The 19,528-nt window shown below is 50.4% G+C and overlaps 1 protein-coding gene across 1 annotated transcript in view; it reads right to left on the bottom strand.

Moving 5' to 3' along the window:
- ATL3 (atlastin GTPase 3) overlaps positions 1-19,528 on the bottom strand; it is a 32,198-nt gene that overhangs the window by 4,400 nt on the left and 8,270 nt on the right. The window contains exons 2-11 of the mRNA XM_027856356.1: positions 18,956-19,044; positions 13,275-13,492; positions 13,040-13,183; positions 10,858-10,962; positions 10,426-10,476; positions 5,966-6,022; positions 5,088-5,180; positions 4,417-4,555; positions 1,831-1,958; positions 1,414-1,470 (exon numbers count right to left, since the gene is read on the bottom strand). Of these exons, the coding sequence (XP_027712157.1) occupies positions 1,414-1,470; positions 1,831-1,958; positions 4,417-4,555; positions 5,088-5,180; positions 5,966-6,022; positions 10,426-10,476; positions 10,858-10,962; positions 13,040-13,183; positions 13,275-13,481 (981 nt within the window). The 5' untranslated portion in view covers positions 13,482-13,492; positions 18,956-19,044. The remainder of the gene's footprint in view (positions 1-1,413; positions 1,471-1,830; positions 1,959-4,416; positions 4,556-5,087; positions 5,181-5,965; positions 6,023-10,425; positions 10,477-10,857; positions 10,963-13,039; positions 13,184-13,274; positions 13,493-18,955; positions 19,045-19,528) is intronic.

Raw genomic sequence — 19,528 nt, 5'->3', positions numbered from 1 at the left:
CACGTCAAAGTCACACAAGCTTCCTTAGAAGGTCCTGCTCCAACGAGCCGCTCATCATTGCTCTCCGGCAATGCTTCCCTGGGGACAGGGAGGGTCCCTGCACAGGACAGTATGCTGAGACACTGCAAAGCCCCCTGCCCTTTGCCCTACCACTCAAGAGTGTGGCCTACAGATGCACCAAGGACGAACCAAACAGACAAAGACGACTGACCTGTCCAGGCCAGGTGATGGGCAGGGAGAAGGGCAGCTCTCCCTCAAACAAAGGCCCATCCTTTTCACACTGACTTCTCAGTGCTGTTGATGCTGCAAGGCAAGCACCCAGGAACCTAAGAGGAACACGACTTTTGTGGGCAGACTGCAGCACACCACAGACAAGGAGATGAGCTGATCACGTGAGAGAACGATGGCTAATCCACGGACCACCTCCGTGGCCCACTGTTAGCCCTGCAATGTCTGTGGAGGACAGGAGGCTCATCAGCACGCTGGATGTTTGCCAGCCCCAGAAGCAAACCTCCTGGAGCTCCCTCCAGGCCGGCCAGGTCTCATCCCTCTCCAGGCTGTCACTACCTCGGCCCTGCACGGGGCACATTCACCCCACCACCCTCCCCTGCTTTTCAGCTCCATTTTAGCGCAGCCTTCCCCCGTTCACATGTAAACCCCCGGAGGCAGGCAGCACTCCGGCCCACTGACAGTGAGAAGCCACACAGAACAGAATGAGGAGGCAGGGTCGGTGAGAGGGAACCACCTCAGTGACATCACAGAGCCGGGTGCACCACCCCTCACTGCCCAGCTCGCTTCCAAGTTGGGGGAGCCACACCTCATCCGTGCACCACCAAGCTGGGGAGCACCCAGAGTGGTGGGACCAGGATGCTGCAGGGCAACCGGCTGAGGGCCGGATGGGTGGAGGAGCTAGGGACGCTTGTCCGGGAGAAGGGAAAACTGAGAAACGAGGACAGCTAAGTGCCAGAAAGCATGTCCGGGAGAAGAAAGGTTAGTCTCTGAGGGCAGAGTGAGGAAGAGGGTAAGGGAAAGATTCTGCTTGGAGAAATGGAACAACTCACTCCCAAAGAGGGCTCCCCACAGATGAGGCCGCCTGCCCAGGGGTGAGGGGGGCCTCGGGCTAGAGGGCCTCAGCAACAGTGCACACAGGAGACGTTCTGGTGGACTCAGAAGTCAGGCTAGATGCCTCCGAGCTCCCTGCAACCCTGTGATCCCAATGCGGGGCTGCCACTCAGCTCCCATTCCAACGTCACACACTTATACAGACAAAGTCAGAAGATCTCAGTGGACCATTCTGGGAAATGTGCCTAAAAACGAACAGCACTTAGCCTCCCTCTCAGGGTCCAGTGGAGGAGAGCAATGACTCCCTGGTTTTAAAAGATAATGTGACTAGGATGACACCAAATGGCTTACCTGAAGCATTGATTTGGGGTGAGGCAGACCTTCTCCTTGGTAAATCTTAATGTACGCCTGCAATATAAATAGTGAAGAGATGATACAAACCCGTAGCCTGTGGTAACTGGACACATCGGGGCGTTTCTCCTGGGAGCTGCCAGCACGCCAGGCACGACGTGGAGGCACGTGCGTCAGAGGAGTTAACAACGCGGACATCAGCCCAAGCCAGAGCCCCTGAAGACCCCCTCGCCACTCATTCACTCACTGCCTGCCTGGCTCCCGAGGGAAGTCATGCCCATGCCCCAAGCTGCTTCGCTGGCCCGGAGCTCATTTTGCAGGTCAGCACTGCCCCCTAATGGCTGCTTGTGGCTGAGCCCCATTTCAAACACAAGCCAAGCAGGTCTGCATCCCTCAGGAGGAAAGGCCCGTCCTTACCTTAAAATACTCCAGCAGACCCCGACAGGTGACTTTGGAGCCGCTGATCTCCTTTTCCATTAACCTGCTTGCATCTAACACAAATGGTATCAGCACCTCTAACTGTTCTTTGAATTCAGGCGCGATGTCTGTCCAGGGAACCAGAGAGAATCGGTGTAAGCGATGGGCCTGACGTGGGCCCCGCCCAGAAGCAGGGGGCAGAGATGAGAAGGCTCCATCCCCCATGGCGCCCTCCCCAGCCTGACTTTTGTGTGCCTCCCCGCGGCCCTTCTCAGGTATCAGACCCAAGGATGTCTGGACGCAAGTTGGGGCAATTTCAAAAAGGAACAAAACAAGCCAAGTCTAGACCCATTAGATGACAACCAACACCCCAGTGACTTCTGGGACAAGAGGAGACAGAAGCTCTGCCCTCGTCCCATGAGATGGCTCCAGAGGCCCCAGAGGACAGGGCCCCCTCCACCTGCGGCCACAGGGCAGGGAGGCGCTGATCCACATTGGGGGAGGGAGCTTCCTCAACTGGATGCTCCCTGCACCAAGGAAATCAATGGTCCAGGCCCTATCCTTAAGCTGAGCATTCCCAAACCACTGTCCCATCAGGTAGAGGAAGGAGAGAAGGGAAGAAGGGAAGAAGAGAAAGAGAAAAGGAGGAAGGGAAAGAGGGAGGAAAGAAGGGAGGGAGAGAAAGAGAAGGAAAGGAGGGAAGGGAAGGAATGGAAGGGAGAGACAAGAGAGAAAAGGAAGGAGGGAACAAGCATCTAATTACTAAGCACCTACTATGTGCCAGGCACTGTGTTAAGCACTATACAAATATTAGCTCATTTGACTGTCACAATAAGCCTCAAAGGTAGGTGCTATTATGATCCCCATTTTACAGCTGAGGAAACTGAGGCAGACAGAGATGAGCTGACTTGCCCCGGGATACAGAGCTAGTAACTAATAGCTAATACTAATAAAAATATTATTCTCATCCCCATTTCCCAGTTTGAAAAGGGGGGATCAAGCCATTTGCCCAGTCGTAGAGGCAGATGACCTGCATCTCTTGGCTCCAACCCAGTCCTGAGCTCAATAAGGTGGCTGGACATTTGGGAGAGTACTGCCGGGCATTTTTTACTCCTTCTGCCCTGAAAAAAAACCCAAGATGTGTCACACAATGGCTCCCGGACACGGGACTCCCCGCAGTGAGGAAGCGTTGGGTGGGTCATTGCCACCCAAGGACTCCGACTGGGCCTGAGTTGGCGGGCTGTGCCAGAGACCACCTCATCCAGGGTCATCAGGCTGGGTAAGCCAGGGCCCCTTCTCAGAAGCATGCTTTCACATACATCAAATCCAATATGTGGGATTACAAAGCAGACCAACCTTGACCGACCAACCTATTTTTGAAGCGCACAAGCCCCAGGCTAGTCTAATGCTCTCCTTTTCCAGGGCAGGCTAGTGCCTGCCAAGGCTGCGTGACTGAGCCAGGCCACAGAGTGAGGAGACAGCAAAGCGGGGACAGACCCCAGGCCTGAGGTCTCCCACCCAAGTGGTGCGAGGAGCAAACCAAAGGAAAGAGCGCAAGGGATTCTTAACCAAAGGGTCTGTGCAACTTGGATGGGAAAAAAAATCATGCAAACCCCCAACGAAAATTTAGCATTTCCTTCAATTATGAATTTAAAGAACCCAACAAACCAGGACTCCGGGTAGGGGTTCCCCGGACAGCCGGAGAGGTCTATGTCACAAAACAGGAAGATGGCCAGCCCTAAGATGCCTCCTGCCAACCTGTCCTTCTTCTCCACTTATGAAAATTCATGTTCAATAGATTAGATTACGGAGGGGAGAGGGAGAGTAGGGTGTATATACAACTGACGTGACCCCATCTGCCTCCAGACACCTTTCTGTAAAACCTGGGCCAACGAATGCTCTTGACCTCTCCTGAGCAGAAAAGCTGTCCACGAGGTGAAAACCTTTCTCCAGTGGACAAATGAAGGACAAAGGTCATTCTCACAAACTCATTTTCTCTGACTCCATGCAGACCAATTTGGAGGCAGGTCTTCAGAATAAGAATGCCCACTGGCCAAGGGAGACAGGCCTTTCTCTTCCACCAAATGCCCACCTAGCAGGCGAAAGCAGTCAGTCAGCCCTATGCTGAGCTCCTACGCTAACACATTAGCATCCCCCAACATTACTAACAGAATCACGAGGAAAGTTAGAAAAACAAAGCCAGGTCAGTTTTACATATGGATAAACTGAGGCACAATGATGCTACTGGGTCCAAAACAAGATCCTAGAACCCAAGAGTCAAAACAGAAGCAGTGTCCCTCATTGCACCCTCTCCTCTCTCCTCCAGAAACCCAGTGTACTCTGTGAACATAGCCGCCTCTTCCTGGGTCCTTTCTGGGTTTCACCGTTGGGAATGTCTGTGCAGGCAAAGCATCCCCACTTTCCAGTGGGGACCCCGAGGGCACTATTTTCACCATTTCACAGAAGGGGAGCCAGTGGTGCGACCTGAGACACCCTAGGCCCTGGTGGGAGGCCAGAGCAAAGCCGGCAGGGGTCCCTTCCTTCAGTAACATTGCCTGTCCATCTGTTCATCTCGTCCGTACAAACCTTTCAGCCTTCCATCAAAGGTGGGGCTGGTGGCCACCTGCAGCCCTGGGTGTGGCAGGAGAAAGCAGCTGACATCGGTGAAGCACGAGCGGATATGATTCCGTACATTCTGGATTTCCTCGTGCTGCTGCTGCTTCACCTGCCAACAAGGACCAACAAAGCCGGAGCTCACCTCCTGCGCACGAGACCCGAGCAGACCACCTGTGCCGGAGCGTCTGAGCCCGAGGCCTTCGGGAGCCTGGGGGCCACCAGGACAGCCCACACCGTAAGAGTCTGTCATGACCTCCAAAGCACAGAGGCTGCTCTGGCCCCTAGGCTCACAACACCAGGGCTTGAGGCCCAGACGAGCTGCTCAACCCGTCGGCACCGGAGACAGAGGCTTGGCGAGGCAGGCTGCTCCTGGTCATCGGAGCCACGACCAAATTTTTAAGTGAGAATGGCAATCCACATTCTGACTAGTTTCAGTCTGGTACAGGGACTGAGTGCCACCCAAGCCAGCACGGGCAGCAGCTGTGAAAGCATCCTGGGTAATTCCTTGTTCCCTACCACCCCCACTGCCAATCATCTGCAAAGAGGTCGGCGACCTAAGGCTGACAGGGGTAGCCGGCAGATCTCCTCTATGGGGGCTGCCGCTGGCATCCCCTACGAGATTCCCCCCAACCGTGAATCACCTGCAAGCGCTTCTCCAGAAATGCCATTCCTCCCTCAAGGCCATAGCTATACTCGTATGGGCAGCTCCAATCTCGAACCAAAAACATCAGCATCTATTTAGAGAGAGAAAGAGTAGGGTGGGTCACACACAGCCTTGTATAGATAAATTTGGGGGCTCAGCAGAGAAAGTCAGACCCGAGACGCTGTGTAACCTGGGCAAGTTTTCAACCTGTCTGCCTCGGTTTCTTTATCTGTAAAGTGGGGATCATTACAGCACCAACCTCCCAGGGGTGTTGTGAGAAACAAATGAGATAATATCTGGGAAGCGCTTAGCACAATACCTAGCACATAGTAGGTGCTATAGAAATGTTAGCTATTACTATTAAATAGCCCCTCTTCAGAAAAGTATTGATAACACCTTTCCTTTGAAGAAAAGGCAGGCAGAACCCTGACGTGACTCCAGGATTTCCCTATTCTGTGAATCCTGGGGAAATAATCAGTTAAGTTTGGGTGCCTGGGACTCTGCCCAGGGCAGAAGGATATGTGTGAACCAGGCATGGAGGCCCCAGGCCCTATGGGATACTTCTGTTCCCCTGCTTAGTAAGAACCCGAGGAAGGGAGCCATGAGGCAGACGTAGGGCCAGATTCAGGGCAAGGAGGAGCAGCGGGGTGAAGGGTAAAGGGTGAAGAACCACCCACCACAGCCCACAGAGTCACCTCTAGCCCCTTTCACGTCAAGCCCCACAGGGCAATGGGCTCACCGTCAAGACTTCTGGGAACGCTCACCTCACAACGAGACGGCAGGTGAGGCAGGGAGCTGACTAAGGACACAGAGCATAAAGAAATAACTGGCTGAAGCCAGCTGGGCAGGAGTGGTGTGCACAGGGAAAGGATGTACCTGGAAGGGCTTCTGGGAAATTTCATCCATTGCCAGACGGCCATATTCTGTGAACAGCTTTAAGAAAGAAACAGACATAACAACAGGTGAAAACGCAACAGGGGAAGGGGTTATCTCTGGAGGTCATCCTTCGACCCAGCATGCAACTGGAACCAGGCCCAGGCTGTCTGTCTCCCCTCGTGCCCTAGCGTTCACAGCAGGGCCTGGCCCATAGGAGGGACTTCATCGCTGCTGGCTGACTGGCAGCCAGGACCAAGAACTGCTCCCACAAGATTAGAGCAGTCACAGTTTGGGGACCAGTAGTCAGCAAAGTGAGCACCTAGTGCTCCCAGCTTGGTACAGGGGAAGGGAGAAAAATGAGAATCTACAACATCTACAAGCCAATGGCCTTCCTCCGTGGCAACACAGTGTAGGGGTGGCTGGCCTGGACCTGAGGAGGAGGATCTGGGAGCCCCGTGTCCAGAAGCTCTGTCTATGTAACAGGCAGACATAAAATGCAAAACACAGAAGAGGCCAGAGTCAGAAACACAGCATGGACCTCCTTTAAAAAAATACAAAATACATCCATGCAAGTTGGGGGATGGGGAGGGAGGTATCAGAAGAGGCTTCGTGGAGAAGGCTGGGCTCAAGCTGAGCCTGTAAAGAAATGGGACATTCCGAGAGAAGGTGAGGAAGGAGCACATTCCCAGTACAGAGACAGCCTGGGCAAAGGCCTGGAGACAGGAGACAGCTGGTCACATGAGAAAATGGCAAGCCGGTCACCTCAGCTGGCAGGCGGAAGGCTGGAAAGGGAGTAACACGCCAAGGGTCGGCAAGGGGAGCAGAGCCATTGGGGAAGAGGGGCGGGTTTGGTCATCCTCGTTCACACCCTGGCCCTTAACTGAGGGGCCACCCCAGAGTCTGGCCTCCACACAGCGTCCCTGTCACCCCATGACTACATCGGCCGGTCTCTCCGTCTCAGTCTCAGTCTCAGGGCTGCACCACCACCTGCCTCCTGGTCATTTCTAGAGGGACACCTGGGGATGACGCCCCAACCACATGCTCTCCAGAGTCAGAGGCTCAACGCTGCCCCGCCCTCTTCTGCTTCCTCCATGTCACCTGCAGGGCATCTCCTGCCCCTGCCCCTCTCTCCACTCACAAAGCTCCCTCTCACCAAGGTGCCGCCAATACCCTCCTCATGCGGTTTCCTTGCCTCTGGTCTTATTCCATTCCAGCCCATCCCACACACATGATTTTCCTTTAGAGAAGATCTGACCAAGGGCCTGCCTCCCTCACCCAGCCCAAGCCTTCTTCCTGCCTCCAGAAAACATCACCTCTTCTACTTCACTTACAGCCCTTCACCCCTTGGAAGCAACTTGCCCATCCATCATTCTTGCCCACACGAAACCGATCTGGCCTCCTCCGTTCTTCCCATGTGATACTGCCTCCCACCTCCATACCTTTGGCCTGGCCATCCCCCATCGCTCCCTCCTTACCTCTACATCACGGTCCCTCTCTTGCCTTTCCTGAGCCCTGACCCCCTCAGTGTCCTCCTTCCCAAATGACTTGTCTTTAATTCTTCAGGAGACACCTGTATTTATTCCCTGCATATTCAGCCATAGACATTTATATACGTACTTGTCTCTTGACAGAATCTGAATTCCTTGCAACAAGAAATTGTTTCCTTCTTTGTACTTCTATCCCTAGTGCCTAGCATACAGCAGGTGCTTAATAAACCAACGGTTATGGACTGATCGCGTGGAGGAGAGACTTGAGGCAGGAGGGACCTGCTCAGCAGGTGATAAGGCTTGAAGACAGGGAGTCCTATGGAGTCTGAGAAGCCTATGGGCCGTCCAGTCTGAAATGGCCGTGAGCCTGTACCTGATTCCCATCTCACAAAAAGACAAGGTGACAGCCTATGAGGACGGCTTCCTCTGGCTTGGGCTCATGTTCCCCAACCCACCCCTCCACTCCCAGCATCCAGAGCCTCCAGCACTCCAGCAGGTCACAGGTGCGGTCTCACCCAGCCCAGCCCAGTCCGTGGTCCTTCTGCATGGGACCCCTTGTCTCTTCTTCACATCCTCTCTTGGAGAGCTCATCCAGTCCCACAACTGCCACCATCCCTCCCTAAATGTCTATTCTCCAGTCCCAACCTCTGTCATGTTTAGCATTGAAGATTTGGATGTCCCAAGGGCAACTCAAACTCAGCCTAACTTAGTCTAAAATTCAGTTAGTCATCATCCACCCCAAGTCTGATTTCCCTCCTGAGCTCTCTATTTGTTACTGGGATCGCTGTCCTAGGAAATCTCAGGTACCTTAACAGAATCACAGAAGGGGAGGGCTGGAAGGGACCTCAGCTGCCTCCAGTCCAGCTCATACCCAAAAGGCATCCCGACTCGAATGGCCAGTCACAACTATCCTGTCCCTCCCTGGTGTCGTCTTCTTCAGGGTTTACATGTCTACTTCCTCCCACAAATGGTCATATGACATGTACTCCAGGTCCTCGCTATGCCCTCATCTAGGTGTTCTCATCAATGGCCTCCTTAAACTGTGCTCCCTAAAACTGAGCACACTCCTCCAGGGAAGGCTCAAGAAAGATGGACAATGGAGGGATCTTGGTGGCTTGAACCCAACGCTGACACAGAATGAGAGCCTGAGGTCCACTAGATCCCCCAGGTCTTTTTCAGATAACATTCTGGCTAGCTGCACCTCCCCCACTATAGACTTACTGAGCCCAGGGGTAAGACACAGCAACCTTTATCCGTAGTGATCCCATCTTACTGCATTCAGCTCCATGTGTCAGCCCTGGGGCTGCCATTTAGGATATTCACTCTCCCTCCCAGCTCTGGATCATCTGGGAATTTGGTGAACATTTCATCTGAGCCTTCATCCAAGCCATTAGTAAAAATGTTACGTGGCCCAGGAGGACAAGCAGGTCCACCACGGTGACCCACCCAACATCTCACATCATGAGGAAGCTAGATCCTGAATGACCCTGACCCCATCTCTCCAACCAGCTCTGAACCCAACCAATGACATTATCATCTAGTCCACACTTCTCTATCTCCTCCACAAGAACTATAGGAGATAATTTATCAAAAACGTTGCTAAAAATCTGTGCCAAACACATCCCTATCATTCCCCTTATCTGCTACTTTAGCAATCCTATCAAAAAAAGAAATAAGGTTAATCTGATACAACTTGTTCTTGAGGAAGTGATCTCTGCTGGTTCTAAGAAATTTCCCACCTCCTTCCTTCAGTGCTCACCAACTGACTCTTAATTTTCCATTCTTGAATGTTCCCAGAAGCTGAAGTTGAGCTTCTGCCTTAGTTTACACGCTCTGCTCCCCCCTCCCTCGTGTGGAAGTGAGGACCCGGGCAGCCCTTTGCCCTGGGGGCAGGCGGCTCCTCTCCAATGCCGCATCCTCTTTCCCAGATCCCCAACAGGCCGGCCGCCACAGCTGCCATTCTCTCAGACCACGTGGGCTAGTGAGCCGCCATGTAGGGGACCCATGGTAGGGAGCTGGCACTCTTCTTCAGCTCCACCTCTTCCTTCACAAGGAGCACAGCCTCAAGGAGGGATGCACCCTTCCATCGGCCTGGATCGTCCACTCATACCAGTGAACTATTTACTCACTCTGACACTCTAATTAGGAGCCCTGGAGACGAAGGAGTCAAGGTATCCGTATTATCACATTTCTGGGATAGGACGCTCCCTTTACCTCGAAAAGCTCAATAAGCTCTCAGGCTGCCACCCCCCCCACACTTCTGTACTCAGTTCACACGCAGGCAGCCCAAACAACAACTCACCCTGCCCTCAAAAAGTATAATGTAGGAGAGGAAATGGGACAAGCCCAAGAAAAGACAGACTCAGACCAAAATCAACAAGCACTTCGAATGACACCCAAATTCTGTTAAAAACCACTCCCCCCCACAGAGAATTCTACCATGAGTCTTCCTGGGCATCATCCGCCACCTCCACAAAGTAGCGCCTGAGGAACAAATCAAGGCCTTTCCATAGGACAGATGAGCCTTGAGACATGATCCTGAGGACGCTAAAGATGGTATCACACCATGCTGGGAATTCTGAAGGTGCAAGAAGCTGGAGGCAGATCACTACAGAGGCGTAGGCCCGTGAAGGTGAAAGGTCAGGGATGCAGAGGAGGACGAGGAGAAGCTGATCACTGACTGCATGCAGGACAGCAGCCTCCAAACAAGCCCAGGCATGGGGAAGCAGGAAGAGAGTGGTGCCGAGGACTGTGGGGACACGGGAAGGGAGCACGAGAGGGGACGAGCGTGGCTGCTCAGGTGTTTTCTGAAGAGACTCCAGGTGAAAAAGCCCAAAATACGGGACCTGGGCGGGGCCTAAGGAGGAGTAACCTTCTTGCACCCTTGAACCTTGCATAGAAAAACTCTCTCTTAAGATTGTTTGAAAAGAGGTTATGACAATCCCCGAGCAAAACCTTTGTGAGCCACGTTACCTGCAACTGCTGTAGATCATCCTCCTGAATGTTCTGGGACAAATTAAAAATCTGTAACAAAAGCAGTTTTCAGATTAACGCCATCCTGACAAGAAAGATTAACCTGGAGAAAGCCCACCCCCCGGCCTGAACCCCAACCCAGCGCAGCTTCCTGGATGCAGGTGGGACAAGAACAATGGCTTGCTGGTCTCCTTGTGTCCAGGACTGGTTCACAACATGGCAGCCGTGCAGCCTGTCCTAAGCAAATTCTTCCCCAATGCCTGTCACCTAGAGATCAGGGAAGGCTGCCCTCCTCAGGAAGACAAGCAGGTCGCCGAATGCCCAGCCCTTCCCCAAGACCCAGGGATTCTGATGGGCATCAGCATCACAGAGTCTCTCGTTCACCAGCATCCCAAGGAATGCTCCCTGTTTTCATAAATCAAGCCGAGTTACCTGGACAGAGCTCATCATGGTACTGAGGGCAAATATGGTGGCACAGTCCTTCACCGTTGAATGGCTGTCAAATGCACCTTGAGTGTCCATCAAAATCAAGGCAACCTGAACAAGGGAAAATACAAAAAGAAGACTGAAAACTGAAAGCACGAGGTTAAAGAAGCTGCTTCAGACAACAAGAGAACTATCCTACAAACGAACCTGCTGGGCAGTTCTAGAAGAGGAAGAGCCCAACTGCCCATCTAGCCTGACCACAGCACTCCTGCAGAAGGTCCGGTCTTCTCTGACTCACTGCCCGAGGGCGGCTGGAGGAAGGGGGCACCTGCCGAAACCTCCAGATCCAGCCCATCCAGCAGGGGGGGCGACAGAAGGCCTAGTGCCGGGTCCCTGAGCACACCAAAGGCAGCTGTTACCATCTTCTGATCAGACTCAGAGCCAGGAAACCAAGAAGGTTCATTTAACTTCTCTTAATCCTACAAACTTTTTGGAGTACACAGTAATAAAACTACACGTATATAATTGTACATGTTAAAGGTAGATAATTATTTGCAGTACTATCTTCATCTTTTGCATTTTCAAGGTTTTTCAGGTAGCATTATTTCTATTCCTAACTGCATGACATCACTTTATGCAAGCATGCTTTACAAAATGGAGAGCCAACCGTGGCACCAGAAAGAAGTTAACGATGGCAGGGAAAGGGCTGTGGAACAGAAGGCCCTTGGCCCATCTCTACCACACTCTGGGTGACCTGGAGCCTGACAACAGGCAATCACAACGTCACAAAACTTTGGTGAAAACAAGGTTTCTTACAAGAGAAACAAACACGCATGTGGAAGCAAAGAGTTCACAATCCATATTTATCACAGCAGGACAAGTGGGAAAGGGACAAAAGCCCTTGTGAAGGGGAGGAGCAGGGCCAGCCAAAGCTCTGTTCTTCCTCCTCCTCATGAAGACAGGAGGGTCACCTTATCTCCCAGGGTCCCCACCACACAAGCACTTTCTCAGCCCAGCACAGACTGCCTGGTGGTGCCTGACCTACCTCCCTAGGACACACAGGGAGTCCGGCTTGGGAGGCAAACGATACATAAAGTCAGCTCAGAGGGGCTTCATCCTTGACACATTCAGGGCCTCCTGCATACTACCTTTCTTCCGGAGCACCTGTGTGCCAGGTACTGTTAAGAATCAAACAAACGTCATCCGCACGCCACCATTCGAACGTCTGCGTGTACATAAAGACATGAACAGACCACGAGGTTTCCTACCGACAAGCCAGAGACATTGCGGGAAGCACCAGGATACAAAGTAGGTGCATGTGTTAGGGGGCATCTTGTGCTAGGCCCATCATCTGACTGACCCTAAACGCACACTCTCCCTCCTTTCTTCCATTTCTAAGTGAGGAGGAGCAAGCCATACATTCTCTAGAGCCTCTCTTAGATTTGACGGCTTTTCATGTCCACACGTTCAGATTCAGTACGAATAAGGATAGTGGGTGAAAGACCAAGGTTTCTGCTTGCCTTCCTAAAGTCAGCATCAACTAGAGATGACTTCTCTTGATAAAGTGTTTCACCAGGAGGGAATCAAAATGCAGAATGAGACACAGGAATCTGCTATGCTGGATCATGCCTATCCGTGATGAGGATTTAATTTTCTTTCCATTTGTTTTAATTGGGAGAGAGGGATGGGAGGGATAGAGAGTAGAAAATACTTGATTAATTTTATTTTAAAAATTGAATTACCATGAATCATTAAATAAACCATGGCATATTAATATGACAAAATAATACAGAGCCACTTAAAATGATAAATAAATGATATGAAGAATTTTGCAAAGATTGGTATGAAGTAATTCAAATAAAAGCAAAACCAAAACAGTATATACCAACTGGCTGGAAAAAAAAAATTAAAATGTAAACACAAATAGAAAAAATGTGAACAAACAGAGAACAGAAGAGAATATAGAGGGAGTAAGAATGAGCTATGCTCTGACGGGCATGTTAGAAGTAAAAATTCATCTCTGATAGTTGGAAAGGTTTATTTCAGTTTCATTGATTTAAAGTTAAGCAGATAAAAATATTTCAAACTATATGCCAATACAAAGAGAGATTTTGTGTAAATTAATTTTACACAATGATCAAAGAGGCAAAGTTCTTCATGTGTTTGCAGGCGACCCCTCACCCCTTACCTTTTTCCCATCAGGCTTCTCCACAGTGAAAATTTCACTCCAGATCTGAATTCCAGTGGTTTCAGGGTCAGAACCCCCTCGCCATGAAAATCCTGTTAGCGGTTCATCTTTGTCACCCAACCAGTGCAGACGGCTACCTTCCTTCTGCAAGATGAGAAATAAGTCTCCTTTAAATACGAAGATAGGAAAATAAAGCACTGACTAAGCACCCAAGACATAAGGGATTCTGGCCCACCTGGCTGTACATGTAGCGAAGCAAGAAGTCCAGAAAAAAAGACTTGCCCTTGCGGAAGGCTCCAGATACTGACACCACGACCACATCAAGGTCCCTGATGTGGTCTTGCAAGAGAATCTTGGTCAAGGCCTTCTCATTCAGCTCAAAAGAATGCTGCTCTTTGTTCACCAAGATGATCTGTATGGGGCCGGGCTTCGGGGGCTCCATGACGTCACCACCTACGTGGAGCAGAGAGAGTAAGTGCCGTGAGGGCGCCCTCTCCTAACCTTCCTAGGGCAACGTGGTATCAGCCGCAAGGGCACAATGCTGGGCCCTTTCACAAGGAGGAGTCAGCCTCCACTCCCTGCAGCCAAAGAGCTGGAAAAACCAGCATTTAGACACCAAGAACTCAGGGCCCTGCTCCTTGGGGCCGTGACCCATTAACCCACCAGCAGTTTGTGAAGATCAGGAGTGCAGGCTGGGCATCCCAACCCCCAAGACTCAGTCGGGACTCCTGGGGGCAGGGCCACACCAACAAACTGGGAAGGGGATGACCTCCTAGTGTCCTCACCAGTGACTGGACTACAGCCAGGGAGGCAGGGCAGAAAAACCAGCAGCAATGGATCGTTTCTAAGGTCAGACCACACTGGCATCACCAGAATAGAAAAAAGGCCTGCCCACATCACACAGGCCTAATCATCTATCCTCTCTCAGGCAGGCTATGGAGAGCCTTACCCTAAAATTCTGGGTAAAAGGAACAGCTACTGATTTTGGTGGGTGGCCCCCTTCCTCCTGCAAGGGGGATCCCTACCTTTGGTCACTGGAGCCTTCCAACACCTCCAGGAGGGAGGGAGGTGGGCACTAAAGACTCACTGAACAGATGAGGAAATCACAAGTAATGCCCACTGTCCTAAAGCTAGCAGGTGCCAGAGGCTTAATTTGAACATGGGTGCCTCCTAATGCCCTTCGCCCATGCCCCGCTGGGACTGCTGACCAGCCCTTGGCTTCATTTAAGCCTAAGAGGGGGAAACATTTGTGCTAACAAGGACGTGTAAGTCCCTTGAGCACACCTTAGATCTTCCTAATGAAGACTGATGGCAGTTTGTATCAGTTACTGTAACCACTGCCTCACCCACCCATCTCAGTGTGGGAGCACTAACTTCCAGGCTTACCTAGAAAACCTCTTATAAAGTAACTGGGCCCTGCCACAGGGCACACCAGTCCACAGAGCGCCTGAGCGCAGAGGTCACATGTGGCTCCAGATGAGCACCCGGGCTCACAGAAGCAAACAGCATCTAATGACCTTTAGTCAACCCCCAGGCAGTCCCTACTGTGCTGGCCCCAGAAGGTCTAGATTCTCCTCAGAGCCCATCACGTGTGTCTGCTGAGAAGACAGCCCTCTAGCCCTCCAAACCTAAGGGACAAGTGCCAACTTTCTGGTGGTCACTTGCAAAGCAATGACTCTGGCCACACAGGAGAGGCTTGGGATTGGAAGACCGGTGCCTGGCGTCCCAACTGCCAGCAGGGCACCAATGGGCAAACTTCCGAACCCCAGCACTTATTAGGGGCCTGTGCCACGCCTGGCACTGACCATGCTAACAAAGGGCAGCCAAAAGGGGGTCATTTTAACAGGAGAGACAACATGCAAAAGTGTGTGTGCATGAGAGGAAGAGGGAGATATGCAGGCACAGAAAGTAATGACATACACAAGGCACTAGCAGTGGGGAGGGCAGGGGAAGGAAAGGCTTCTTGCAGAAGGAAGCCAGAGGCCACCAGAAGGCCATGGGGAGAAGGAGAGCACATGGCAGGGCTGAGGAGGTGCCAGAGGGGCTCCTGTGCAAGGCCAAGGCTGCTGAATTTTAGAGTACAGGAGAGGAGTCAAGCTTCATTTTTGAAGATTAAGAACACCAGAAAGGCAGAAAGGGGCCTTTTGATTTGATCCTGAGGGATGATAGGGAGACATGAGTTTCCTGAAGTTTACCCGCTATCATCCCAGCTCTCACTATCTTCAGTCTTGCCCTGACCACTGGCTGCTCCCCTGCTGCCTACGAACACACCCACGTCTCCCACATCCTCACTTGACCCTACCCACTCCTACTATCGCCCTCTGTCGATTCTGCCCTTCTTGGCTAACCTCCTGCAGACAGCCCGTCCCCATCGTGGCCTCTGCTAACTTCCCGTAGAAGTCTATTAATCTTGGTCTCCACTTCCTCTCCCTTCACTCTCTGAAGCTTTCTCACTCATCATTCAACTGAAACGACTCTCCCTGAAGTCACCAATAATCTCTTTGGAGAAGAATATTTTAAATCCTTTTTTCAATCAGGAAAAATCTGTCTCCTCTGCCTCCCATCCCATCCCTCCCCCGATTACGAATGAAAAATATAACCCCTGTTACATACACATGGAGTCAAGCAAACAAACTTCTGTGTTCTGCACTGAGTCCTTCACCTCTTTGTCAGAAGTTGCACAGCACGCTTCATCGCTGGTCCTCTAGAACTGGGGTCGGTCAGGATTCCCAAATCTTTCCAAGCTGTTTGTCTTTACAATGTTGTTGTCATTACAGAAATCGTTCCCCTGGTTCTACTCACTTCACTGTGCATCGTGCAATTCTTCTCAGGTTTCTTTGAAACCATCCCCTTCATCATTTCTCACAGCACAGTATATCCATCATATTTATATGCCCTAAATCTTGTTCAGGCATTCCCCAATTTATCATACCCCCCCTCAGGTTCCTATTCTTTGTCACTTCAAAAAGCAATATTTCTTTGGTTTTTTGTTTTGTTTTCTTTCTTAAGGCAATTGGGGTTAAGTGACTTGCCAAGGGTCACACAGTTAGTGTCAAGTGTTTGGTCTGAGGGCAAATTTGAACTCAGGTCGTCCTGACTTCAGAGCCAGTGCTCCAACCGCTGCGCCACCTCGCTGCCCCAAAAAGCAATATTTCTGTACATTCTTAGCAGTTCATTGTGCGTAGAACTAATCCCTCCAATTCCCTTTTCTCCTTTCCTTCCCATTTTTCTGAGTGAAAACCAACAAGGTGTATCTATCCTTCCCGATTCTGACCAGTTCGGAGGAGTCTCCACCACCTCTTTCTGGTTTATACTGGTATACCCTCATTCTCCCTAACTTTCCTTCCTCTTCCCCTCTTTCCTAACCCTAAATTCTTCTCTTAAGCTCATCAAGACATAAGAAAACCACTCCCAGGCCTTGTCTGACTGGACTTCCTCTGAGGCCTGATGATGACAAGGTTCACAGGGGACACATACATCATCTCCTCATATGGAATATAAGCAGTTTATCCTGGTCTAACCCATTATCAATTTTAATCATGTTTACTTTTTTATGTTTCTCTTAACCCTTGTGTTTGTACTTCAAAGTTTCTACACAGCTCTGTTTTTTCATGAAGAACGCTTGAAAGCGCACTATTCATTAAAGATCCAGTTTTCTCCCTAGAAGATGATCCTTTTGTTGGGTAAATCATTCTTGGCTGCAAACCTATAACTATGCCTTCTGAAATATCATATTCCAAGTTCTTTGCTGCTTTCTAGTGGTGGCTGCTAAATCCTGTGTGACCCCGACTGGCTTCTTGGTGTTAAATTCTTTCTGTCTAGCAGCTGCATTATTTCTTCTTTGGCCTGGAAGCTCTGATTTTGGCTCCAATGTTCCTAGGAGTTTTCCTTTGGGAGTTTCATTCAGGAGGTGACTAGCAGATTGTTTTTACTTCCACTTTGTCTTATGGTTCTTACAGATCTGGGCAGTTTCCTTTCCAGATTTCTTAAAATGCGATTTCTGTGCTCTAGAACTGGTTAGTGGGCAACACGGCTGCCAGCTGTCACCTGTTCCCACTCAGGTGCCCCTATGATGGGCCTGGGACCTCCTTTTGCTCCAGGTCACCACCTCTCCCTTGTGTTGGAGTGTTACAGGCAGCAAGCTCTTGGCTAGACCCCCCTCCCCAGTGTCTGCAGAGCTTTCTGTCTATCTCCTTCTACAGACCTGGCCTAGAAAAATGACATACTGTGACTTTTTCTTGGATTTCTCCATCAGGATTCGGTGTGGTGCGTCGTCTGTCAGTTCTGGAGGAGCTGGGGGGAGCTCACTGCACTTCCGGCCGTGCTGCCGTCTTGGCTCCACACTCCCCCCATCACCTCTCAAAGGTCTTTTCTCAGTCTTTATCCTTCTTGGCTTCTTTTCAGCCTTTTACACTGCTCATCACTCTCTTTTCTATAATTCTCTCTTCTCTCCAGGTTTCTTGGACTTCTCTCCTGGTTCTCCTACTTGTGTGATAGTTCCTTTTCAGTCTCCTTTACTGTATCTTCATCTAGGTCATGCCTGTTAACTGAGGGTAACCTAGGCTCTCTTCTCCTATTCCGTTTCAGCGATTTCATTGGCTCCCGTGGGTTCAGTTATCATCGTTATGCTCATGGTTCTCAAATTTATTTACCTGGCCCTCTCCTCTTTCCTACCCTCCAATCTCATATCTCCAACCACCTACTGAACATCTTGAACTGGGTGTCCTCTAGACAGCTCAAACTCACCCTGACCAAAACAGAATTCATTGCCTTTCTCCAAAGCTTACTGCCCTTCCAACTTCACCATTACAATTGAGAGCACCACCATCCTCCCACTCACCCAGGCTAGCAACCTCGCGGTCATCCTCAATTCTTTCCTCTCCCTCACCTCTCCCATACCCCCTCTGTTCCCTAATCTCGTTGATTTTACCTTTGCAACGTGTCTTACATATACCTGCTTCTCTTCTGACACTGCCCTCAACCACCAGCCTGGATTACTGCAACACCCTGCTGCCCAGTCTCTCTGACACAAGTCTTTCCCCACTTCAGGCGATCTTCCTAAAGCATAGGTCTGACCACACCTCCCTACTCAACAAATTCCAGTAAGCCCCTATGACCTCCAGGGTCAGGCTCAGGTTTGGTATTTAAGGCCTTGAGCATTTGAGCCCCTTCCCGCTTTTCCAATCTTCTTCTGTCTCTTTCTTCTCCACATATACTATAACGAGGTGACACTGGCCCCCTTGCTGTTCCTTGCACAAGACTCCCTAGGCCCATACTCAATGCATTTTCACTATCTCCCATGCCTGGAATGGCTCGCTCCCCACCTCTGCCTTCTGGCTTTCTTCTGGTCTTAGCTAACATCCTACATTCTGCAAAAGCCTCATCCTGGTCCCCCATAATCCTAGGTAAACTAGATGACCTCTAGTTTACCCTGTATATATGTTGTTTGCACATTGTCTTCCCCATTTGACTGTGAGCTCCTTAAGGCAAGGACCCTGTTCTAACCTTTCTTTGTATTCCCAGGGCTTGGCACAATGCCTGGCATGGAGTAATCAAATAATAAATGCTTGTTGACTGGCTGACAAGTCACTGAACTTCCCTGGCCTTAGTTTCCTCATCTCTAAAATGGGGGGGTAGGGTGAATTAGACAGTTTCTGGGGGCCCTTGCAGCTGTGGAGCTGTGAATCTGAGCCCGTGATGAGCCTGGAGCCCAGGTCCTCTGGCGGCTGAGTCCAACACTCCATCCACTACCCCTGCTGTCATTCAGCAAACCAAGGAATAAGTTCTGTGGCAGGCAATATTGTCATTAGCCTCTGGCTTTTCAGATCCTTAAAAAATTTCTAGTCCAATTTGACAAGGGGGAAAAGAGATTACTTTGATATTGCAAGTGTATTCAAGTAAATAAATGATACAAACTGTGCTATTGTTGTGCTGCTGCTGTTGAAAGGCCAAATACTAGGAGTAGACAACACCTGCTGAATCCTGGCCCGCTTTTTCAGTTGGTCCTACAAGAAAGCACAATACTGGGACTTAAATTGGAAGAAATCAGGTGTAGTGAAAAGTATCTATAAAAGTTAAAAAAATCAAAACTATCTGCAGGACCTGAGAGAGTTATTTGTGCATAAGGAGAAAACTAGGTGAACCATGGACAACTGGAAGCAGTTATTTTTGCTGAATTCACCCAGGATTGTAGACTGAATCCAGTTAGGCCATTCAGGGTCACGTTGCCAGGGACCGTGTACCTAACTAATGTGATCAGAATTAAATCATTCACTAGCCTTTTGCAACAACTTCTGTAAAGCTTCTCATTTCAAGCTCCTAACAAGTTAATGAACACAAACCAAGGGAATCCATGACGACATCACAGTTTGTGTGTGTGTGTGTGTATGACTCAGAAAAGTTATGACTCCAGATTTTCCATTCTTTTTAAAATACCGCACTTTTTGAGAGGTAAGGGAAACACACCCAAACACACACACACACACACAC

The sequence above is a fragment of the Vombatus ursinus genome, unplaced genomic scaffold (assembly GCF_900497805.2).
Source record: "Vombatus ursinus unplaced genomic scaffold, bare-nosed wombat genome assembly UNPS02011369.1, whole genome shotgun sequence".
NCBI lineage: Eukaryota > Metazoa > Chordata > Mammalia > Diprotodontia > Vombatidae > Vombatus > Vombatus ursinus.
This window is presented reverse-complemented; position numbering and strand designations above follow the sequence as displayed.